This window comes from Sus scrofa, chromosome 9 (assembly GCF_000003025.6).
Source record: "Sus scrofa isolate TJ Tabasco breed Duroc chromosome 9, Sscrofa11.1, whole genome shotgun sequence".
NCBI classification, from domain to species: Eukaryota; Metazoa; Chordata; class Mammalia; order Artiodactyla; family Suidae; genus Sus; species Sus scrofa.
In genome coordinates, this window is record NC_010451.4 from 44,210,639 (window position 1) to 44,235,033 (window position 24,395).

The 24,395-nt window shown below is 52.9% G+C and overlaps 3 protein-coding genes across 6 annotated transcripts in view; 1 reads left to right on the plus strand and 2 right to left on the minus strand.

Moving 5' to 3' along the window:
* On the plus strand, positions 533–2,900 carry APOC3 (apolipoprotein C3). 4 transcript variants are annotated; one of them, XM_021102247.1, is made up of 5 exons: positions 561–622; positions 886–1,027; positions 1,251–1,318; positions 1,474–1,597; positions 2,621–2,900. In XM_021102247.1, exons 3-5 carry the CDS (start codon positions 1,264–1,266, stop codon positions 2,730–2,732), a joined length of 291 nt encoding a protein of 96 aa, XP_020957906.1. In that variant the 5' UTR covers positions 561–622; positions 886–1,027; positions 1,251–1,263; the 3' UTR covers positions 2,733–2,900. The 4 variants fall into 4 exon arrangements, with proteins under 4 accessions (XP_005667429.1, XP_020957906.1, XP_020957907.1 ...); XM_005667372.2 differs by lacking the exon at positions 886–1,027 and having other exon boundaries at positions 533–622; XM_021102248.1 differs by lacking the exon at positions 886–1,027 and having other exon boundaries at positions 612–753.
* On the minus strand, positions 5,843–7,722 carry APOA1 (apolipoprotein A1). Its single transcript, NM_214398.1, is given in 4 exon segments — positions 5,843–6,495; positions 7,135–7,288; positions 7,470–7,532; positions 7,702–7,722. Coding segments are annotated over 3 exon segments (798 nt in total). The 5' UTR covers positions 7,513–7,532; positions 7,702–7,722; the 3' UTR covers positions 5,843–5,894.
* SIK3 (SIK family kinase 3) overlaps positions 12,589–24,395 on the minus strand; it is a 248,463-nt gene continuing 236,656 nt past the window's right edge. Inside the window, 4 exon segments of the mRNA XM_021062877.1 lie at positions 12,589–14,795; positions 15,703–15,873; positions 16,921–17,053; positions 18,261–18,424. Coding sequence (XP_020918536.1) covers positions 15,716–15,873; positions 16,921–17,053; positions 18,261–18,424 — 455 coding nt within the window. The 3' untranslated portion in view covers positions 12,589–14,795; positions 15,703–15,715.

A 24,395-nucleotide genomic window follows, 5' to 3' on the forward strand; every position in this document is an offset into this window, starting at 1 on the left:
TCCTGCTTTGGGATCAGCTCAGAGAGTTATTTGGGTGAGCTGCACCCAGAGATGGAGATGCTGGGGAGGGGGCCGTGTGCGCCTGCCGTGGCACCCCTCTCCCACAAGCCTCTGCCCCTAGATCATCTGCGACTTCGCCCTAGACACCTCATCCCAAGCCACTGTGTTGTTCCCAAGTCCAAAGAAGCCAATCACGCTCTCACCCCTTCTTCTAGGCTGCTAACAGGGCTTGGGGTTGGGTGGGAAGGGCCTGGCACCCACGTGGGAAGGGCTGAGGTGGTCCCAGAAGCCCCTGGCTTGTCCCCCAATCCCTGGGGAGCCAGGCTGCCCAGAAGGAATGGGGTCTCTCCAGGCCCACCCACCCCCAAGCCCTGAGCCCGCTAGGCTGCAGCATTGACAGGAGAGCAGCATGGGCACCTGCAGCTTTCTAGAGATTTCCCAACACCCAGCAGACCTGGCTGCCTCTGGTTACCCTGCCTCAGGCCTTGACCTAGATTGATCAGCAGGTGACCTTTGCCCAGCTCACTGGGCCCTCACTGCCTGCTGCCCTGGGGACAATATAAAGCAGGTCAGAACCTGCTTGTCTGTCTACTCAGTTCATCCCAAGAAGCAGCTGCTCCAGGTAACGGCCCCTGGGAGTAGGGGGGGAGGCGAGGGGGAGTAGGTTGGAGAGGGGCAGGCTGGGGTCGCTGCCCCGCCCAGCAGCGAAGCCTGGAGAAGGGCTTGCTAGAAGCAAGGAAGCCTCACCGCTTGGTGAGTGTTCCCTACAAAGGCATCTAGGGAAACGGAGGCCCGTGGGGAAGGTCACCTGCCCAAATCCGTAGAGCGCGGTAGCTGAGCTGGGGCTGGAACTGGCTCCGTTTCCTGTGCATTCTGCCTGTTTAGGACTGAAAGAAGCCGTAGACACCCCCGTCCCACCCCAGGCAGAAAAACTGAGGCCTAGAGGAGGCAGAAAGCCACCCAAGGTCACGTGGCATGTTAGTGGCAGAAACCCAGCCTGAAACCAGCCGTCTTGATTCCTGGTCTGGTGGGTTTTCTGCTCCATGCCACCCTTCGTCTCCGGCCTGGGTCCTTGCAAATCCCCCATCTGAAAGCCCTTCGCTTCACCCACATTAGTTCGGGAACAGGCCCTTTCTCTTCCTGGCCTGATCCAGCTCAGGTCCCACCTTAGGGGCCACTGGGCCTCCCCAGGGAGGGCCCAGAGGTGGTGGGGGGACTTGGGGCACCCCTCACAGGAGCCTTCCCCGCAGGAACAAAGGCGCCATGCAGCCCCGGGTCCTTCTTGTCGCTGGTCTCCTGGTGCTCCTGGCCTGTGCCCGTAAGCAGCTGGTGGGGTCAGGGCTGGGGGCGGCGAGGGGGCAGCTGTCTGTCTGCAGGACCCTTGGGAGGTGGCTTGGGGATGCCGGGCCCTGGCGGGTCCCCAGGGGTCCCCTAGAGGCTGATCTGCCCCACTCTGCCCCCTTGTCCTCACAGAGGCTATCGAGGCCGAGGACACCTCCCTTCTGGACAAAATGCAGGACTATGTGAAGCAGGCCACCAGGACTGCCCAGGACGCGCTAACCAGCGTGAAGGAGTCCGAGGTGGCCCAGCAGGCCAGGTAGGCCCTTCCTCCCCTGCCCTTGACTCGGGGGAGCCTGGGCGGCGGGCGGGGGCTCCCGCCTGCCCACCCAGGACCTGTGCCTCTCTGAGCCTCCGTTCTGTCTGTAAACAGGCTCCCTCACAGGGAGGGATGGCGGAGGGGGGCCTTTATCTCCTCTTCCCCCTCTGTCTCCCTCCTTTCTCCCTCTGCGCCCCGCCTGGCTCTGAGGACGGCCACTCAGCCCGCACTTCGTTTCCTTTTCTGATTGTCCGGCTGGAGCTCTGGCTTGGGGGACCCACAGGACCCAGTTTCAGCCGTGTCGGGGGGGTGGGGTGTGGGTGGGTGTGTGTGTCTGCGTCTGCGTCTACCTGTTCCAAGCCCTGGGCCCATGTGAGCAGATTCGGCCCTTCCCGTCCCACCCCTCGCCGCCAGCCTGCGAGCCCCCTCCTCTCCCCAAGCCCCGTCCCACCTCCACACCACCCGCCTTGGCCGGCGCTTCCATGGCAGAGGCATCCACAGCGGTTCTCAGTCCCCAGAAGCAGCTGTGCAACGAGGACTGGGTATTACTCCCCCCATTTTGCAGATGAGAAATCCAAGGCTCACGTAACCAAGTGACCTGCCCCAGCTCCTGCAGCTAATCCATCCTCTGATATCTTCCCCAAAAAGAGACTGCTTCTCTCTGCCTCACTCCCCTCGGAGCCACCAGGATGTACAACCCTAGGGGGCGTCCTGTACCTAGACTAGAATGACAGTCCTGCCCTTACACGTCTCCCCACCAATCACTCCTGTCCCGCTTGCCCCAGACCTGTGGTGGCACAAAGGTCTGCCTCCACCTGGAAAAACAACGGGTTACACTTGCTGGTGGTCCCATCACCACTTTTGGCCTCTCGTCCTGGGTGGCCGCTGTAGGGGGTTCCTGCCTGAGGCCTCCGGGTGTTGATGAGAGCGTAAGGGGAGAGGCAGTGGGGATATGATAGGCACTGCCCAGGGACCAGCTCTCACCCCACCCTTTGTGCTCCGCTCACTGATTTGACCCCCCAGGGGCTGGGTAACCGACAGTATCAGCTCTCTGAAGGACTACTGGAGCACGTTCAAGGGCAAGTTCACCGACTTCTGGGATTATACCCCCAAGCCCGAACCGTCTTCCTCCTGAGATCTTGATATCGCCATCTGTCTGCCCAGCCTTCCTGCCAACAGCCTGGGTCCTGCAGCCTCCCAGGACTGTCCCCAAAATTCCCTTGAAAGGGACAACAGCCTCGATGCCCTCCCATCCCACCCCAGACCTGGCCTTCCAATAAAGCTGGATGAGAAACTGCCATAAGTGGCGTGTCCCACATGTGTTATGTATGTTGGTGTGGGAACGGGCGGGCTCCGGGCTGACTCCAACTCAGAGAGGCCTGGGGCTGGTGCTTGAGCCAGCTCTCAGCAGCTGGCTGCAGTCTGGGCCCGAGTGACTTCATCTGCAAGGGGGAAATGACCCTATCTACCCTGCCAGCCTCAAGAGGTTTGCGTGGAGGAGCAAAGGGGCTAAGAGGTTTGGCAAGACTTTGATAAAACTGTCAAAGGCTGGGCAACAGGACTCGAGTGTGTGCCCCATGCCAGGCACCACACCTGGCATTTTTATCTCATCATCAAAATTGAGACTGTATGTGCACATCAAAATTCTGCAGCTGACTACCTGGGCCGCCCGAGGGAAGGAGGCTGATGCGGGAGTGCTTGAAGTAAGATACCACCGGGCTCTGGTCTTGGCTCCATCACTTCATATCAGCCTCAGTTCTTTGTCTGTAAAATGGGCCTAATAATACACACACCACCGTCAGTTTTTTGAGGATGAAGGAAATGAGTCCGTGCACAGCACCTGGCACATCAAAGGCACCTGGTAAACGGCTGCCATTGTCACTATAGGCTGAGCTGATTGTCCCTTAGGGTTCAGGATTGGAGGGGGAGGGCAGTGTCCTGGGAACTAAGAGGGAACCCAATGTCACCAACACAGGCTGCATTCCTTGTGTCCTCACCACGCAACAGATGTTCACATCAGAGAGTTCCAGAACCACAGACTACTTGAGCAGCCCCCCACCCTTCCAATGTGAAGACCAAGGCTCAGAAAGGTGAAGCCACTTGTTCAATGTCACTGAGTCAGCAATGGCAGAACTGGACCTCAAGCCCAGACAGCTGCCCATGTTCTGCTCAGCTGACAGGAAAAGCCTTTAGTTACTCCCATGCCGAGTGTCAGAGGGCCCCTTGATAGATCTTGGTGGCATCAGGACCTCCAGCCCCACTGAGAGACATCTGCTTTTCTCTGGAAATTGACCTGGGCTTCTCTTCGGGGCCCACTTGTCCAGAGATTCCTGCACCCTCACCTGGGAAATGTTCTCACCCAAACCTGGGCTTGACACCTAGTGTAGCTGAGGATGACGAGGAACTAAAAAGTCCACTCCTGGAGTTCCCGTCATGACTCCGACAAACCTGGCTGGTATCCATGAGGACGAAGATTTGATCCCTGGCCTCACTCAGTGGGTCAAGGATACGACGTTGCTGTGAGCTCTGGTGTAGGCCAGCAGCTATAGCTCTGATTGGACCCCTAGCCTGGGAACCTCCATATGCCGTGGGTGCAGCCCTAAAAAGACAAAAAAAAAAAAAAAAAAAAAAAAGAAGAAGAAGCCTGCTGCTTTATCCAAGTGCGGTCAAGTACACTGGATCTGTGGGAGCGGTAGATCCTCCAGCAGCAGAAGGGAAATGCTCTGAGCGGAGAGGGAGAGGGAGGCTCCATGGATGCACTGCCCAGAGCTTTGCAGATCTGTGAGGCCACACGCGTGCACACGGGGGTGAACATAGCTGAGCATGAAGAGGGCTGGCTGTGAACACTCAAGCCCATACGAACTTGACTGCCTAGCCACACACTTAAAAAAAAAAAATCATGGATGCCCAGGAGCAGATGGGTCTAAAATGGGCAACCAAGCCCATCCTGCTCTTCAGCCTTGGAAGTGACTTCATGTTTCCGAGCTCCGGCTTCCCCACTCATACCACTGAATGGTAGTCTACCTAGGATTTTGGGAAGGATGCAGTGAGATGATGGATATGAAACATCCTGGAAATAAAAATGTGCTAATTACTTGCCAGAGGAGGTGATTATTTTTCTGACTTAGGCCAGAGCTGGCAGACAGAGGGGCTGGCAGGGCTGGAGCCCTGAGGGTGGAACAGCTGGTGGGCACAGCTGGGCCTGAGGAAACAGTTTCCAGGCAGGGTAGGGTGTGAGGAGTGGCATGAGGCCCTTGTAAAAAAGGGAAAAGGAAGCATCAAAGCATTTTTTGAGCTACGAAAGGAGGAGTTCCCTGGTGGCTCAGGGAGTTAAGGATCCAGTGTCCTCACTGTGGTGGCTCTGGTTGCAGGCTCCATCCTTGGCCTGGGAACTTCCGCATGCTGCACGCTTGGCCATAAATAAATAAATAAATACATAAGGAGCAAGTGCCAAGACCTTCGTTTGAACTTGCCCGTCTTTCCCAGGGGCTCCTTGAGGTCTGTCCACCTCAGTTGTCCTAGAGCAGGAGGGCTGGGGGAGGCTCCTCTCCTCTGCCCCTGGAAAAAGCCCAGTAACAGGGAACCACTTTTCCCAGCAGAGCCAGTACTTTTTTTTTTTTTTTTTTTTGTCTTTTTAGGGCCGCACCCTCAGCATATGGAGGACCCAGGTCGAATCAGAGCTGCAGCCCCCGGCCTAAGCCATAGCCACAACAGATCCAGAGCCGAGTCTGCGATCTACACCACAGCTCACAGCAACGCCAGATCCTTCACCCACTGGGCAAGGCCAGGGAGCGAACCTGCGTCCTCATGGATGCCAGTCAGATTCGTTTGGCTGAGCCAACACGGGAACTCCAGCCAGTACTTCTCGTCTGAGGTTTTCCCGGCACTGGCACTGCATTATCTGTAACTTTGCCTGCTTCTCTATTATTTCCCTTCTGTTCTGGCCTCCTTAGGAGAGAGAGTTTACTGCCTCACCCCTGAGCCCCGGGGGCTAGCAGGTCCTCCACCATTAAAGCTCTGAGAGACTTGGCTTCAGAGCTGATGCCTCCACTGGATCATGGACCGGGAAGTTCCTGCCCCGGGCTGCGCCCGCGCCCCGGGCTACTTCGCCAAAGCACCCCCTCCCCACCCCAGTCTCCCCAAAGACAATTTTCTGGGTTTTGGAGAACTTTTTATTGTTTAAAAATCAACATCGAAGCTTCACAAAAAAATACAACCCATCACAAGCGTCCTGCTCCGGAACTGCTTATTCCAAGAAGCCGAACTGATGGCGAGGGGAGCGCGGGCGGAGGGCGTCTCACTGGGCGTTCAGCTTCTTGGAGGCCTCGTCGATGGCGGCCAGGATGCTGACCTTGAGGTTCTCCAGCACGGGCAGCAGGCCCTGGCGGAGGTCCTCCAGCGCCGGCTTGGCCTTCTCGCCCAGCGCTTTCAGCTGCTCCTGGGCCTTGGCCTGGTACTCGGCCAGGCTGCCGCCGCCCTCCTTGAGCGCCTCGAAGCGGGCGGCCATGCGCTGGCGCAGGTCGTCGCTGTAGGGCGCCAGCTGCTGGCGCAGCGCCTCCACGTGGGCGCGCAGGCGGTCGCGGAGCTCCTCGGCCAGCGGGCTCAGCTTCTCCTGCAGCTCCTGCACCTTCTGGCGCGCGCCCTCGCGGAACTCGGCGCCCAGCGGCGCCATCTTCTGGCGGTACGTCTCCATCTCCTCCTGCCACTTGTTCTGGAAGTCGTCCAGGTAGGGCTGCACCTTCTTCTTCACCTCCTCCAGGTCCTTGCTCATCTCCTGCCGCAGCGCCTCGGTCTCCTTTTCCAGGTTGTCCCAGAACTCCTGGGTCACTGGGCCCAGCTGCTCACGCACTTTGGTGAACGTGCTGCCCAGGCTGTCCCAGTTGTCCAGGAGTTTCAGGCTAAAGGGAAGAGAGAGAGGAGGGCTCAGGGCAGGCCTCCCGGGTGGCACCGTGGACACCTCTGGAGCTGCAACCCAGCACCCCAGCTTGGCTGGGGTGGGACCGGGCACATGTGCCCCTGAAAGTGTGGTTGCTGGGGCCAGACCCTCAGCCTAGCTTCTCTCCATCATTGTGCACGCGCGCGAGCGCACACACACACACACACACACACACACACACCCCGCCACCACACTGCACCCCATCGACCAGATAGACCGAGGAGCTGCGTTTGGTGCCCAGTCCTGTCTGTCCCTGAAGCCAGTCCTTTTAAGGACCTGGTCTCTACCCTTCCAGCCCATTCTCCTCTCTGAAGACAGCTGTCCCTGCTACTGGCAGGAGCAGAGGAGGGAAGTTAGGACGAATGGACCCATTGCACCTGCAGGCAGAGTGAGGTGCTGTAGATACTGACTGGGCAGCCCTGCTAAGCGGAGGTGACCCTGCATGGGGAGCCCACTCCTCTCTTCCATCCAGGTCTTCTATGGGGCCCATCAAATAGCAGGTGGGGATTCGGCCAATCTGGCTGCTTCTTCCCACAGGCCTCTCCACCCCATCCCCAGCACCGGTACCCCCTACCTCTGCCCTAGGCCCCAGGGTCCTTACTTGAGGTGTTTTCCCAAAGCGGAGGCTTCAAACTGGGCCACATAATCTCTGCCACTGTCTTTGATCGCATCCACATACACGGTGGCAAAATCCTTCACCCGATCCCAGGGTGACTGCGGGTCATCTTGCTGCCAGAAATGCCGAGCCTGGCTCCCTGGGGGTGGGAGGGAAGACCCAGATCAGGCCAGCTCCGGGTCAGGATCTGAGCTGAAATGCCAGGCAGCGGAGAAGGGCAGGAGGGAGAAATTCTGCTCCCCATGCTCAGGAGGGTGGACTGCAGGGGTTCAGGCAGAAGACACCCCCGAAGGTTGGCTCCCTAGGTTGGGGGCACCTACCTGTGAGGAAGAGCACAGCCAAGGTCAGCACCACGGCTTTCATCCTGAAGGGACGTGGGTGACCTGGAGGAGAAGAGGGGCCGGCTGAGTGCAGGAGGCGGGGCACAGAGAGGGAGAGGGCCAGGGGTCCAGTGCCCCAGGGCAGAGGCTGGAGCTGGGATCCCAGGGCCTGAGCTTCCAGTGCCTAGAGCTGGGGGAAGCCAGGGTAACCTGAGCAAGTAGCAGCACTCACCTCGATGCGCCAGCGGTCTCTGACCGCCCGGTCTCCTCCAGCCTATTTATGCTGCCAAGCAGGGGCTGGGCTGGGAGGCTGATAAGCCCAGCCCAGGCCTTGCCGCCGCTCACTGGTCCTGGAGATGTGGAACTTAGAGTTCAAGGATCAGCTTTGTCCCTGGGGCCGGGCAAATACATCGGGCAAACAGGAAGCTGTGGGGGCTGCAGGGCCAGGGATCAAGGGTTCAGGCGGGGGTGGGAGGGGGTGGGTGCGGGCTTGCAGGTCCCCAGAGTCGGGGTCAGCTGGCCCCTTCTCGGTGGTGGCTGTGTTCCCGCCATTGTCCATTGTGCCAGCGCAGCAGGCGAGAGGCAGGAAGGAAGAAAAACGCACGAGCTGCCAGGGATGGCCGGGACTCCTCGGCTCAGGCCATGTCCTCCCCTGCGGTCCCCTCGCATTCCAGGGAGATTATCTCACCCCCACCCTGCCCCCATCTCACACAGCGGCAGTCGGTCCTCTCACCAGTGCTGTCCCAGCTCCCGTCCCCACCTCCTCCCAGGCCCTCGACCTCCTTCCTGGATCCCTGAGCGCAGGGGAGAGCGCTCAGTAGCTCCCAGGCTTTGAGACGTCTGAGTCCTCGAACGTTTCCAGACAAATTCTAGAGCCCAACACACAGCTGCCGACGTTTCGTTTTGTCATGTTAAAAATCTTACCCACCATCGCCCCTGACCGGATCCAAACCCTACCGTCTATTGTGACCAGCACTTCAAAAAAAGAACAGGCTTTTTTTTTTTTTTTCCTCCAAAACAATTAAAATTTAAAAAAGATTTTTTTAAACACTAAAACAGGGTATAATCTCAGAATAAAGGACAGTCCCTTAAATGGCATGCATAGATCTTGCCTTGTTCATCTCGATATTGGATCCCACACCAATGAGAATGGACACCAGCCTTAGGGAAAGGCCTCTGGACTGCTGGTGGCAAGGGCCTGGTTTCTCATTTCATTTTTGTCTTCAACTTGCAAAATCCTGAAGGAGGTTCGGGAGCCAGTTATGTCATCTGAGCCTTGGTTTCTTGTCAGTAAAATGAAGACAAAAACGAGTGCTGCTGGAGGATGGACCCAGGGAAATCCTGTAAAGCAGTGCTGTGTGTTTGTGGGTGTTTGTTTGCAGAGCCATTTTGTAAAGTTTCTCCTTGGAAGGCCTGAAATCCCGGATGCCAGGTCCCCAAAAGGGCCTGGGGCATAGAAGCTGGGAATGTGCAAGGAGAGAACTCTGAGATCTGCCCCTGGGCTCTCCCCTGCCCGCCATCCTCAGACGAGGACCCTGAAGAGTGGAGGATCTGCCCAGTGTCCCTGGTCTTGCAGGGAGCTGGAGGAAGGGCTGGACTGAGGACCCAGGTCTCTGGACTGAGGAGCCAGGGCAGAAAGGCACCCTGTACCACCGACCCAAGAAACGCCCTAAGGCTCTAAAACGCCGCCAGTCTGCCAGATCTGGAGCAGCCTCCCCCAGCCCGGCCAGCCTCAGGGCTTTCTCCTCAGAGGGGAGAGCTTTGGAGCTGGACTGACACCTGAGGTTTGAACGCCAGCTCTGCCACTTGTTAGCTGTATGACTCGGGGCAAGTTCCTGAACCTTCCCCACAACTCAGTTTCTTATCTGTGAAATGAAGGCTAGAACACGCCAGCCCCTAGACTTACAGCAGCAGGAGTGCATTTGGCAGGGAGAGTAACAGCCCCCCAAGCCTGTCCATGTCCTTCCTCCTGGAACCTGTGGCCGTTACCTCACATGGCAGGAGGAACCTTGAGATGGGGTGACTGTCCTGGGTTATCCAGGCCCATGTCATCATGAGGATCATTAAAATACACAAGAAGGAGGCAGGAGAGGCAGAGGAGATGAGAGGACAGAGCGAGGCTGGAGCGGTGTGACTGCTGGAGGGGGGCCGTGGGCCAAAGCATGTGGGTGGCCTCTCGAAGCTGCAAGAGCCAAAGAAGCTGCGTTTCCCTAGAGCCTCCGGGAGGAATACGACTCTGCTGACACCACGCTTTTAGCCTCGTGTGACACATTTTGGACTTTTGACGGCCAGAACTGTAGTATGTGATAATATATTTACGTCGTTAAGCACTCAGTTTGAACGTGTATGGCAAAACTGCAAGGTTTCTGGCTCTTAGTAAATAGTAACTCTTCTGCACCCCAGAATCCCAGTTGCTGACATTCTGTCCCCTGCTCCCACTGAACATACTTGCACCATAGGGCCAGCCCTCGACCTCAATTTCTGGCAGCAGAAGTGGGGGCAGGCAAGGGATCACATTTTCTCTGTCTTGGCCTCCATGTGCAGATGCGGACACGAGGGACCTCTGTTCTGGGACTGACCCACCCCCAGGGCTCCGAGGACCGAGCAGAGGGGGAGGCCACTGCCTGGCCAGCCCAGCTTTGTGCCTGTTGTCTGGAGAGTGGGAGGGAGCCGCCGCCCTGCAGGGCAGCTCGCAGGATAAGAGAGGTTCCTTTCTTTTGCAGGGGGTGCTCCCCCCAGCCAGCATATGGGGATCTCAGAAGCTTAGCAACTGGTCTCCAAGCTACGAGCCTCTGTTTTGTCCTGCACTTTGGATCATGACTGACATGTTTATGGCAGATCTGATAGCTGACATCTGCACAGTTCTTTAGTGGTCAAAGCAGTTTCAGGATGAACTTAGTTGGTCCCTGGAAGGCCAGCAGGCCAGGTGTTTTCCTTGTGAGGAGGCCGCAGTTGAGAGCTGCCCTGCATCCCTTGGCCGTCAGTGTTTGGTCCTGGGAGGAAGGGAATCAGGGGGCCTGGCTTCCAGATCTTTGGTGGTTGCCTGCTGGCCAGCAGCAGCCGGGCCCCAACTCCCACAGTCCTTTGCCCAGCACTGCTCAGCTTCCTGGTGTGGGGATTTGGTGGCACTGCATCAGGGGAGTGCTGTTTGGCAGCATCTTATCACCGAGCAGAAGCTTCCTTTTCTCCTTATTCCCTAGTGTGTCTGCTCCATCTCATTGTAAGATATTTGGCTGAAACCAGCCCAAGCCCCTCAGTAGTAATATTCTGGATAAGAAGGACATCTTTCTGCACAGAGGCCTATGGGAAAACCACCACCAACAGCAAACGGGGCACATCTCAGAACCAGATTTGGGGTCCAGCCAGTCCTCGTCAGAGGTGCCAAGTGCCAGGATTGGACTAGCTGTTTAGTGGGTGCAGGGCCCCTGACACAGGCCCTTAGTCCTACCGCCCTTTGCCCCTCATCTCGGGAGCCTCCGAAGTGACCACCGCTAGAGTGGCTTCCCTGAAGCCATACACGTGGGAGTACGGCTGGCTGGCTGCAGGAGTGGATTTTACTCCGAATGACTGGCCGTTTATTTCACAACTGATGTCCCAACTTCACACCGCTCAGTCTGCACCGGGAGGACTCTGTCCCCTGCTAGGCCTGGCATATAACAGACACTCGACAAATATTTGCTCAGTGACCCACACTGGCACACCAAAGGAAGGGTCGCCAGAAAGATGGAGGGTCATCTAAAGAGCAGGCCTGGAGTCTTGAGTGCTGGGCTGTGTACCACACTCTGCTCAGAACATTTACTCTGAGAGCAGGTGGTGCAGGTCAGATGGGAGGGCTTGAGATGGGGGAGGTTTGGACTGATCAGGGGGAGAGGAGACCCTCCCCCAACAGTTATTCACCATTTGGCATTTTTGTTGCAGCTCACAGCGACAGACAGACCCCAGATTTTCGGGCCACACCTGCTGCCTGAAGAAGTTCCTGGGCCAGATATCAAACATGCGCCACGGCAGCGACCTGAGCTGCAGCAGTGACAACACCAGATCCTTAACCTGCTGAGCCACAAGGAAACTCAGACCCCAACTCGAGGGCAGGGCATCGTAACCAACCAAATGCAAGATTCTCTCCTGCCTGCCTGCTTGGAAGACTAAGGTGATGACAGAGCAGGAACAGAGGTCTGGCCTCTCGGCAGGGACAATGGCCTTCCAAATTCTTGATCTGTGCAGGTGGAGCCGGTGGAGGCTACCACAAACTCAGAAAGATCAGCAAGGCTTCTATTTTCCAGAGCTCAGATCTCAAGGGCTCCATCCAGGAGGGAGGGCCTGGAAGCCTCTGAGCTCATCTCAAAGGCAGCCGGCTGACCTCGGGAGGGCGTGGCACCTCCCCGAAAGCTGCTTAACAGATTACTTGAAGGCACCGGGTTTATCACTCTTTGGTTTTCGGAGACACGCCCTCAGGCTTCCAGGGGGTGGATGATTTCTAGAAGACCTTTCTTGAGAAGGCTCTTTTCCACTGTGAACAGTTCCCTGTCACCTTTTTAGCCCCAATGGACTCCAGAGCTTGTCTAAGTCCCTCCTCTCACTTTTCTTTCTGCCGACTCAGTCAATATTCCCATCTCTCAGTCATCTTTCTTCATAGGAACCCTTCAATCAGCTCTTAGCCACGGCTGGGACCTTGCTAGAAATTCTCCCCTGCCCTTAGAGTCCAGGTGTGGAAAAAGGGCAAAACTATGGGAAAAGTTCTCTTCTATCTTAATACTTAGTTGGTGGTCATGTCACTGGGCTGATGGAGGTCACCCCATAAAGGCCCCAGCCTGTGCCAACTCTTCGAGGTCCTCTTCCTGCTCCCTTAAAAGTGCCCTCTCAAGGAATCTGTTTTCCATCTGACTCAGCAAACTCAAATGCCTCCTTCTGAGGGGGCAGAGTCCAAACCAGGTACCTGACGACCCAGTCCCAGCATGGAGCTGAGTTCAGGCCTCTGCAGAATGCAAGTCTGAGGGCAGGTGAGATAATGGCTTGCTCAAGGCCCCACCCTAGAAAACCTTCAGCCTCCAGGAGCCCAGCTCCACTTGCCTGAGCAATTCCCAACTAGACTCCGAACCACAAGGCAAATAACGTATCAGCATAAGATCATAATCAAGTGTTTATTTTCACAATCCCCTATGTCCAACCAAGTTACTAAGTTGTAAGTGCCTACAAAAAAGGACTAAAGGTCTTACTGCAACTTGGGTCTGGAGATTTTTCTTTTTTAATCCTTTTTTAGTTCAACATAAATGAGAAAGGAAAAAATACTTTGACATTTTCAAAGAACAGAAATAGGAAAGTATATTCATGTACATTCAACATATACTGAGCATATTGGTTACTACAATACAAAGCAATGATCTTTTGTTTTTAAATGTAGTTTGCAAGATGGCACGGTTAATAGGCTCCCTGGCTTTTGCCTGGGTGGTTGCTGGAGGCAGCAGTCCGCTCGTCCATCAGTTCAGAACTACGTGCACAGAACGGGCCGAGAATGTGGTGGGGGGGCTGCCAGGGGCATCGGAGTTGCAAGGAGCCGGGGAAGTCAACAGTGGCTGTTCAGGCTTTCTCGGCTCCTCCTTCTTGTAAGTAGTTGGTGGCCCCATCAAGTGGGTGGGCAGGCGGTAAGATCAGGGACCAGGGAAAGACAGAGAGAGCCCAGAAAGGCTCTTGTACTGCAGAAACCCACTCCAGGGATGCTGGGTCCAGGAGCTGAGCTGCCGATATCAGTGAGAAGGACGAGCTGTGTGGGGGTCCTGTCAGCAACATCAGGCTGGCTGTGCTGGGCACCCGTGCTCTTGTGTGCAATCTCAGGATGAAAGGGGCCGAGAGACCTTCCCCTCCGCTTTCCCAGAGAAACAAATTAAGAGTCAGAATATTTAACATTTCTTTCTTGTTTTGAAGATCAGAAGGAGAGAACCCAGATCCTCTGTCAACCCCCAGCCTGCAGAGAAGACTTTGGTTTCTAACAGCGAAGAGAAATAAAGATAAGGACACGAATGATGGCTGTTGCATATGCACTGCTTCAGCTGGGAAAGGAGTCCACTACATCTGTCACTGGCACAAGGAGAACTGTTCACAATTACAAGAGCTAAATAAAATACTTTGAACAAAAGGTGCAAGTCACAATTCAAATAGAACAGAATCTGGTTAAACATTTCTCTTTTAAACAAAAATTCTTTTTGCTTTTATTTATTAATAATAATAACAATAATAACAATAATATCAACATTTACCAAAAACAATTCTTACATGATCAAGAATTAAAGTAGGGGCTGAGGATGCCCAGGGGAGAGGAGAAAGTTAGGAGAGAGGCAGGACCCAAGACAACCTCCTGTTCCTTTTGCCTGTGACAAAGAGGTTGTAAGGGGAACGTGTGTGTGTGTGTGTGTGTGTGTGTGTGTGTGTGTGTGTGTCTGTCTGTCTGTCTGTCTGTCTGTATGGAGAAACAATCCTTGTTATAGCAGAATATAAGATAAGAATGAAAGGGACACAAACGCATAGTGTACCACTGTGGGTATTCAGTCCATGGGTAGAACGAGCAGGATGATAAAGGCCACCAACTTTCCAGGTTACAGGAGGGGAGCGGAGTTACACACCAAAGAGAAGGCTCACACTGAGATGTTTTAACCAGCAACCCATCAGCGCCAGGCCACTCTCAGCCTCCATGCTAATGTTCTGGTACGACCCTGGCTGGGCCAGGCATGTTTTCAGTGGGTCCCAGCAGTAAGGCCCTCTCCAGGGTCCAGGCTGGGGGTTCGGTTCTCTCGTTGCTCTCCAAAGCCTAGAGGCCATCGCCCCTTCCGATGTCTCCTTCTCTAGCCACTAAGATTCCAGAGGACGCTGCCCTTTAGCTTTTGCTCCCACAGAAGAGCAGTGCCGATGACTGGAGGGTGCTCTGTGGATGGGGACTGGGGAGAGAGTGGCTCTGGGCCCCCAGCCATACTCTGCTTTGCTCTTCTGTCTAAAAAAAAAAAAAAAAAAGAAAGAAAGAAAAAGAAAGAAGGAAGGAAAAAAAGAAGACAATAACCCAAACCCAAACCAAACAAAACCACCAACTCAAATACACCAAATACACTTTCACAAAAGGTGGCGAACATGGATTTCCTGTTTATTTCCATGGTGACTTGGTCATACAAGAGAACATGGCAAAACCCCCTCAGAGCCCGAAAGGACAGCGCACTGATGAACCAAGTGTGAAGAAAGGAGCCGACACTCTGGGCGGAGGTGAACATGATGGCAGTTTGGCGCAATGCTGCCAGATACTGTTGGTTTAAAGTCAACCTCTTCATTCCCGCGCTGTACATAAACCTGCAACAGAGCAGACACAGAGAGCTGGTTTCAAAGGAGAACGACTCAAATACGCCATTGAAAACTTAAAAAACAAAACTGGCTCACCTTACCTCAGATATTTATGCCATCCCAAGGCTCTGACATGGATTTGCCAGAGGGCTTAATTTCCATCAAGTCTTTTCTGTCAATGAATTTTGAAAGACAGAACCAATACGACCTACTGTGTATGTGTAGGCATTCCTCCAGCCACTTGCAGCACAGCCTTAAAAAGTCTGGCTGGAGTTCCCATCATGGCTCAGTGGTTAACAAATCCAACTAGGAACCATGAGGTTGCAGGTTCAATCCCTGGCCTTGCTCAGTGGGTTAAGGATCCGGCATTGCCGTGAGCTGTGGTGTAGGTCACAGACATGGCCCGGATCCTACATTGCTGTGGCTCTGGTGTAGGCCAGTGGCTACAGCTGCAATTAGACCCCTAGCCTGGGAACCTCCATATGCCATGGGAGCGGCCCCAGAAAAGGCAAAAAGACAAAAAGACCCCCCCCCCCAAAAAAAAAACTGACTGGACATGTTTTCTTACTGAGTTTCAGTCTTTAGAACTGAGTTCAAGGACCAGCTCCTTTCCTGTTACCCCGGCTAGAGGTCTCATCTGTCCTCTGAAGCTGTAGCCACTCACTCTATGAAAGCTGTGACACCCACAACACCTCTTATCACCCATAATTCAACTAAGGGACTATGGCCAGCATCTCTTTGTATGTCCCCTATCCACACCTAAAACAACCAGCATGGTATTTAATGAAGGAGCAGGAAGATGCAAAGCCTTTGATGTTAAGAGTGGCATTGTCACATTCACTGGCTCAATTCACACGGACGCGATCTCCTCATGGGGTCAGGAACGGCACCAGCCCAGAGGGCTGGTGATACTCACTCTCCATCGCCTGCTACACGCCTGCCTGTTCCATGCTGAAGGAGACCTCGGGGTGCTTGTAGCTGAGCAGGATGTCTGTAATGCACGTTGATGGGTAGCAGGAGGAGTTTAAATGCTGGCTGCCGTCAGTCAGGTCTGCGTGCTCGTGAGCTCCCAGATGCTCCCCACATTCTGCAAGACCAGAAAGAGCACGTGAGACTGACTGGGAGCTGGGGGCCAGGGGCGGCAGGTGGGCGAGAGGTGGAGCGAGGAAGAGGAAGAGAAGGCTGAACGTTCTGGGGCCTGACTCCGTCCTGAATGCCCTTGGCTCACAGCAGGCCCTTGGCTCGGTTAGGGACTGTGGCTGGGGACCAAGGTTCTTCCTGTGGTCCCCCAGTGTCCATTTTCCCCTCTTCCTGTGCTGTCTCCCACTGTCAAGCAGAATCGGCTCTTTGGTACAGAAGACGGCGCTCTCACGGCTGGCAGACACACACCCCTGTGCTTGGGGCACTGGCCTAAGCACTTGAAACTCCCCGAACCAGTTCATGCTCACAGCGCCATCTAGGCTATGGGGTCTGTTGTCTTGTCTGCTTTACAGAGGAGGACCGTGGGGCTCAGAAAGGTTAAGCTCCTTGACCTGTGAAGCCTCTGAGGGGCAGTCAGGATTTATAGACCCGCCCACTTCAAGGCCGTGCTCCGTATCTATGCTGCCTCCCTTTACTGGTTCTAATGCGAGGCAGACATTGCATTGCATTGGTGCTCTCTAGTCAAGAAACAGAAAATCAGTTACTGAAAGAAGATTTATTTCATCTCTTTATGGCCGCAGCCACGGCATATGGAAGTTCCCAGGCTAGCGGTCAAATCGGGGCTGCAGCTGCTGGCCTACAGCACAGCCACAGCAATTCGGGATCCCAGCTGGATCCTTAACCCACTGAGCGAGGCCAGGGATTGAACCCACATCTTCATGGACACCATGTGGAGTTCTTAACCTGCTGAGCCACAATGGGAACTCCTGAAGGAGCATCTAAACGAAGCACCACAGACAGCAATGTGGTACCCTTGTGCTTAAGCAGGAGGCGTGCTCCTTTATGCGCTCGTGCTCGGTGGAAGAGAGGTGGGGAATGGGTCTGTGTCCAGAACCCTTTGGGGATGCTGCGGATTCCCACGGACTCTTTATACAGAAGAAGCAACTAGTCACAGGTGAAGATGAAGGGGAGCCCCAGGCATGATGCCCCTCACCCTCGTTTTCCCCATCCTGGAACTGCTGGCTCCCCATGAGCGACGACTGGCTGAGAACTGCATCTGACATCCGGGCAGAACTAAGTGCTTTCCCAGCCACGAGACTCATGCCTGGCAAGTTATCCAGCTGTACCTGCAGAAAACAATCAGGAAAAGAAGAAGGCTATCAGAAAATGTGCCACCCCCAGGTGACCCTTAGAGACAGCTGCTCCCTTCAAAGGAGCCCAGGCAAAGGGTGGCCTCAAACACTGCTCCCAAGCAGTACCACCCAGATGCCCTTCCTCTGCAGGCCATTTACTTGGGTGCTGCAGTGGTGACAGGGGCAGGAGAGGGTGGTGAGCTGAGGCTGGAGGTGGGGGGGGGGGATGTGGCGAATCTCAGCTGGTGGTCAGGTGCCCTTGACGTCTACGTGGCCTTCCAAGACCAGATTTCTGACCCATCTCATCACCACAAGGAGCCTGTCTTAGGACACCACCGTCCAACAGCACACTCTGAGAGGGTGGGAATGGTCTGTATCTGCCCTGGCCAACACGAAGCCACTAGACACAAGTGGCTACTGAGCCCTGAAATGTGACCAGAGTAACTGAGGAATTAAGTCCACCCCCCCCCTTCTTTTTAGGGCTGCACATGCGGCCTGTGGAAGTTCCCAGGCTAGGGGTCAAATGGGAGCTATAGCTGCCGGCCTACAGCACAGTCACAGCAACTTGTGATCCGAGCCTCATCTGCGACCTACACCACAGCTCACAGCAACACCATATTCTTAACCTACTCAGTGAGACCAGGGATCAAACCCACAACCTCATGGATACTAGTCGGATTTGTTTCCACTGAGCCACAAAGGGAATTCCCCTGAAGAATTAAGTTTTAAATTTTCTTTTCTTTTAATTACATTTAAAATTGAAAAGCCACATGTGGCTTGTGGCTGCTGGATTAGGCAGTGCTGCCAAAGAGTCCACCCTAAGGAAACAAGGCTTTGACAAGCAGATGAGCCCCCTTCATCTGAATAAATGCAGCCACCAGCAAACTAATCCAGAGCCTGAAGGTTCACTTGCTGGGCCTGAGTTCAGACCGTCTGGGGAGAAGTGCAATAACTAAGATAGAGGGGAGGGATGACAACTTCTCTTCCTTCCTCAGGCTAAACTATGCGGCTTCAATTCCACTGAGGTTCTCCTGGAGTTAAGGGCTGGTCCGTTAAGGTGATACAAAGACATGCTCCCCAGTGCCCAGAGGTGCTGGGTTGAGGAGGATGAGAACAGATACCACTCCACACTCCTAAGTTCTGTGTCCAAGGCTTGGACTGCTAGGATCCCACTTCTGAGAAGCAGGAGGAGCCAACATACGTAAGCGTCGTCGCTGTTCTGGATCGTGTGATGTCTCTGGAGGGTCCGGGGCCTGTGGTGCTCACTGACTGAGGGGTGTGCGGGGTACCCAAGTCCATTGTGATCTGGCAGCTCCATTGCTTGTCCTGGAGAACTTCTATCCATGCAGTTCCCTATGACAGACTCTGAGGAGACAGAGCAAAATCGGGTCAGCAGACCTAGAGTTTCTCCCAACATGGTCAACTCTCATCAGAAAAATGTATGTCTTGCAAGGAACAGTGAGCAATGGTGAGGACCATGCAGGTACTACCTGCTAATCCTCAGCTGGTTAGTGATGCTTGGGGGCCTGGACCAGCTTGCCAACCCTAAGTCTTAGAGCAAATCTGAGCCCCTCTCTGCTGGGATCATACCCTTAGGAGAAAAAGTCCCAGATATTGGTGGTTGGGTGGATCACACTGAACCTTTTCTTTTTTCTTCATCTCTCGGTTGATTCGACTGTGCTACCTTCTCAAACCTAGATGCACGTGAGAAACATTCTTGGAGCTTTGGGGACCTCTAACCTGGGAGGATGGCCTCTGTCCTCCCTTCTCTCTCCCTCCTTGGCTCCCCTTGGGCACCACCCAGGCCTCTCCTCCGCTTCTCCAACTGCTGCTCCCAACTCTTCCCGGGGCTCCTCCACTCTTGACATTTCTACCCTTAACCCTCCCTCTCCCCACACTTACTGCGGCAACATCATCTATTTTCATGGCTTAAACGATACTACCTCTACATGAAGAATTACTGAAATGTTCTTTTAAGCTCCAGATCTAAATTTTTACCAATTACTAGATAGCAAACCAACACCTAACACTTAACACATGCAATTCCAAGCTCATCAGCTTCCTCCACAACCAGCCCCACAAGGATTCACAGATCCTTGTTTTGATGCCTATTTTCCTGATCTTTGGCGTGTCAGCTTGTAGGGTCCCTGCTGATTCCTCAGTCCCGGTTCCGCAGCATCTTAGGTCGAAAGAATCTGTCTCTATGATTTTGGTCACTTCAGTCCCTTGTTTTCCAATCTCACTGCTCCTGCTGAAGCCCTGTTCCCTCATGGCTGGACCACTAGAATAGCCTCCTAACCACCCTCTACTCCCACCACCCTACAAAGACGAACCTCTGTGTAGGGGAGCCCAAACCCCTCATTTTCACAACATGGTCCCAGCCCCTCTTCCCACTTGGGCTCACTTGACTCTTCCCTACATTCTAAGCTCTGGTCAAGTGGGACCACTCAACTCTTTCCCACTTATTCACAACTCGCTCCATTTGCTCTCACTGTTCCCTCTCCCTGGAAATGCTTGATTCTTCTACTTCCATTCCTGCCAATCTGAATCAACTCATTCTTCTAGGGCCATGTCAAGTGTCAGCATCTTAATGTCTCTGTTAGGAATAAACACTCTCTCTTTAAAAAAAAAAAAAAAATCCAATCAATGCTGTGGCTGTGGCGTAGGCCAGCAGCTGTAGCTCCAATTCGACCCATAGCCTGGGAACCTCCATATGTCGCGGGTGCGGCTCTAAAAAGCCAAAAAAAAAAAAAAAAAATCCCCTGAATTTTATTATATTTATAGTTGTACAACCATCATCACACCCTAATAAACACTTTTTTAAATTTATTTTTATGGTTTTTATTTTGGCCACGCTTATGGGATATGGAAGTTCCTAGGCCAGGGATTGAACCCATGACACAGCAGTGACCACACTGGGTCCTTAACTGCTGGGCCACCAGGGAATTCCTAAATACTCTCTTAGTATGGGTTAATAACCTGTTAAGAGTCATGCAACACTGTGCACTGGAATTTGGAGAGAAAGGGGAACTCATGAAGATCTAAATATTCTTCTTCTTTTTTCCTTGGCTGCACCTGCAGCATACAGAATGTCCTGAGCCAAGGACTGAACCAGTGCCACAGCAGTGACCCGAGCCACAGCAGTGACAATCCCGGATCTTTAACTCACTGAGCCAGGGAATTCCTGAATATTTCTTCTGGACCAAGGATGTTCAGGAAGAACACAGGGCCACACTTAATAAGGTCCTCAGCTGGCATTTCTGACTCCAGTCCTTAAGAGTCTAGTATTTGAACATATGTTTTCTTTGGTTGTTTTTTCTGGGTTAAAGCTCCTTGACAATGATTGGGCTTATCTCCTGATGAACTGTACTTTGGCAAGACCAGGTTTTAAACAAATTTTAATAGGAAACACAGTCCTGATGCCAACTGTACCATCCAATGTCTATTTGAATAATGAAAGTAAAAGGCACTGCTTGCGTGTTGGGTAAAGGGTTTTGGGTCTCTTCATCCAGATGGTTTCCTTAACAGTCAAAGTGAGGCCTGGGCTCAGGGCCGAGGCAGGATGGGAATGGAGGGGAACGAGTGACATGCATGTTGCCGGTAATGCAGAATGCTCCAGAGAAAGGTGAGAGGAGGGGGAGCTTCCAGACTACCCCAGATGAAGGCAACTGAGAAATCTTTGGAACGTTCCTTCAGCAAAGAGCTCAAAAGAATAGCCCGACTTCACCTCTCTTGCTCCTGAAAGCTAAAACCTGGCTGTAGTGGAGAATAAAAGGCAGGCTACGGCAGGACTTGCTCTGTGGGTCAGGCCCCTCATCTTACCCTCCCAGCCTGACTCCTCTCAGTGGGCACGGTTCACACACTGGCCCAGGGCCCGACAAAACCACTGGCAGGAAGCGCTGCAGTGCTGGCTCTGTGGAGGGAGGGACTGGCTCTCCAGGCTGCTTTGCCAAGAAGCAACACGAATAGCTGATTCTTACTTTTCCAAAGTATTTTCTAATGCCTGTATTTTCTTCTTTTATAGCCAACCCCATCCCCTCAATTCCTAGGGCTTCCTTTTTTCTGGATTCTAGAGCTGGATGCAAATCTCATTAGCTATACCTCCTTGCTCTCCCGAAGACAAACACAAGAGCTCTCCCGTGTAAAGACTTTTAAAGGATGGCTATCAAATCTGAGGAAATGGCAAAGCTAACAAAATGCCTAAGTCCCAGGACTTGATATTTAGTTCCTTCCCACCTGTCCCAGTGGCTTCAGCATGTTTGTCTGATATGTGTGCTAAATCCCCCAACACACATGGCCTCTCTTTTGTGAGATTTTTCTTCCTGAGAATGGGGTTTCTCCACACCCGAACACCAAACACCCACCCTCCTTTTGACCCCGGCTTTGGGAAGGTCCTGTGGATCCTGTCCTCCTTGTCTGCTCTCTTCTAAGCCTTCTGGTCTGGTTCCGACACACCTGAAAGTGAGACCAAGACCAAGCAAGCCACTGCTTGACAAATCCCATGACAGGCTTTCTAGACCCCCGGGGTTAGAGCTCGGAGGCAGTAGTTCTGGGGTCAGGAAGACCTGGGCTTGGATTCTGCTTCACCAGGATTCCTGAGAAGGGGATCTTGGGCAAGTTACCCGACTTCACTGGATCCCAGTCTCTTCAGCTGCAAAGTAGGACTTACTCTGCAGGTATGTAAAGTGCTTACCTGGTGCGCTGGTATTACACTCAATTCAGAGATGTGATTTCAAAGTGGACAGGGGCACAATAAACCAGTTGACAAAAACAAGGAAGTGATTTTATCACCAAATCCTACTTCCAGAATTATGGGGACAATTTACCCATATGTTAAGGGAACAAATGTGTCACTGAAACTTAATTTCCAGAAAAGAAGCCTCTGGTTTAGGAGAAACAAATCTAAGTTAAAAACTAGATGAAAAATATGGAGTTCCCATTGTGGTAAGCGGAAACAAATCCAACTAATAACCATGAGGTTGCAGGTTCGATCCCTGGCCTTGCTCAGTGGGTTAAGGATCTAGTGTTGCCGTGAGCTGTGTGTAGGTTGCAGAGACAGCTCGGATCTGCTTTGCGGTGGCGGAGGCCAGCAGCTGTAGCTCTGATTCAACCCCTAGCCTGGGAATCTCGATATGCTGTGGGTGTAGCTCTAAAAAAGCAAACAAAACAAAACAAACAAAAAACTAGACAAAAAAGAAGCAATATTAATAGGAATTGGGCAACAAACCAGGGCTCTGTCTGTTCAAGTGTCAATCCGGAAGGGCTAGCATCTGTTGCTCTGGCAGATGTGCTTAGAAGGGCTAGGACGGGAGACAAAGAGGCATAAAGGAAGGAGTATAAGACTAGGAGTTCAGCAAACTTGAGTCACGATCCAGCTCCATCACAGAGAGTGTATGAACTTGAGGAAGTCACTTAATCTCACCTAAACCTTGGTTTCCCCATCTGGAAAATGAGGGCTGTTTGGGGGCTCAGGAGATAACACATGTGAAAGAGTCTTTAACAAACTGTAAAGGACCACGTAAGTATTATTTTTAGTGAGAATGTTGAGTCCTGAGTTTAGAAGTCCCTGTGGCACTCAGTAAATGAGATCCAATGACCAATTTGGGGGTAGGAGGGTGACCAAGGGACATGAAATTTAGGCTCAAATCTTTGGATTTCTTTAGGCCAATTCAGCAGCTGGAGGAACTGTTAAGCTCACCAAAGGATATATAAATAATGAGGAAAGCAGACTTCTAAGAGCAGAACTGGGGTATTTACCCAAGTAAAGCTGAGCGAGTACAGCAGGGAGGATGATGGTCTGATCACACACGGGGAAAAAAAAATAAACAAACGGACACAAGGCACACCATCCACCTGCCCAGGGAACCTCAGGGCAGCTTGCACAACTCTGTTGAATCTGTCAATGTTGACTCGTCCTTACTCATTTACTGGGTTTTAAGAGAAAATGGGAGAAATGACAAGTGTGCAAATCCCTCTTAAAGGTTCTAAGGGGTGAACCCTCCCAGTCGGTCATCATCAATACTGCTGAAGTAGAGTCGATTCAGAGAAGAGGATGTGGTTTTCTTCGTGAGTTCAAGTTGGCAATCTCACTGTGTAAACTGGCTATGCTATAATATTTATTTGCAAAGTAAAAAAAAAAAAAAAAAAAAAAAAGTGAAGTATACGTAATACTACAGAGGGAAGATAAACCTTATTTCCACTTCTGGTGTGGCGGATGGGGAGATAACAGGCAGCATGGGACATGTCTAGCCTTGACACTTCCATACATTTAAACAGACCTTTGGTGGGCTGCCTGCCAGTGCTGCCTGGCCCCGCACTGATTGGTGGCAAATGGCCATAAAGAAAGTAAGTAACTGTGGCCACTGACAGCATCGCATTTAATTTTCCTTGACTAACACCAGCAATCCCTGCTTATCTACCCTTAAGAAATTTGAGAAAGATGCCAGTAGCTCTGTTCATTACAATTATATCTTTCTTACAGCACTCATTGCACAGCGATTCCTGTTAAAGCAGTTTATGAGCTCGTTCCCCCCTCCAGCGCCCCCTCCAGAAGAAGCTCCCTGAAGGCAGGTTCTCATCTTTTCATCCCCGCATTTCTACAGCACAGCCTTGTGTGACCTAGTCATTCAAAACATTTCGTTGAATTTGCTCTATCATAGAGGTAACGGATGAAGTGTCTGGGGACTGATGTGTCACTACACAGAGATGGAGGTCTCATCAGAGGAAACAGCGGGCTTCCTGGGTCCAAAGAGATACACAAGGATGAGCCACCGTATGCACCTGCAGGGTGATTGGGAGAGCATTACAGCTCTTTCTGGGCAAATGGAACTGGCAAATGATCTGATGATTCTTTGGTTGAGTGTGAGCTCTCAAGTTTTTAAAAGATGGAATGATGTCAGGTTAAGGCAGGAAGAGACTGTGGAGCCTTGTTTCTACTGTAAAAGGGATGATAAAATATAGGCCCAGGGTGGTTGTGAAAAATACATGAATAACTGACTGGAGGGCACCATGCCTGGAGCAGACGGCCGACCATCCCTCACTACCCCGTGAAAAGAGGGAGGAGAGGTCCTGGGCCAGGCCTGGGGTCACAGAGTAAGCTCATGATTAAGACAAGGACAAGGGAGGCGCCTTGGGAAAAGAAGTTGTTTTAAACACACAGATTGGAGTTCCTGTCGTGGCGCAGTGGTTAACGAATCTGACTAGTAACCATGAGGTTGCAGGTTCGATCCCTGGCCTTGCTCGGTGGGTTAAGGATCCGGTGTTGCCGTGAGCTGTGGCGTAGGTCGCAGATGCAGCTCGGATCCCACATTGCTGTGGCTGTGGTGTAGGCCGAGGG

What these genes read in the sequence shown, in the direction of transcription:
- APOC3 (XM_005667372.2), top strand. Translation starts at nt 1,264, where the DNA reads ATGCAGCCCCGGGTCCTTCTTGTCGCTGGTCTCCTGGTGCTCCTGGCC. An exon ending in GGTGCTCCTGGCCTGTGCCC is followed by an intron (nt 1,319 to 1,473) that starts GTAAGCAGCTGG and finishes TTGTCCTCACAG; the next exon opens with AGGCTATCGAGGCCGAGGAC. An exon ending in GAGGTGGCCCAGCAGGCCAG is followed by an intron (nt 1,598 to 2,620) that starts GTAGGCCCTTCC and finishes TTGACCCCCCAG; the next exon opens with GGGCTGGGTAACCGACAGTA.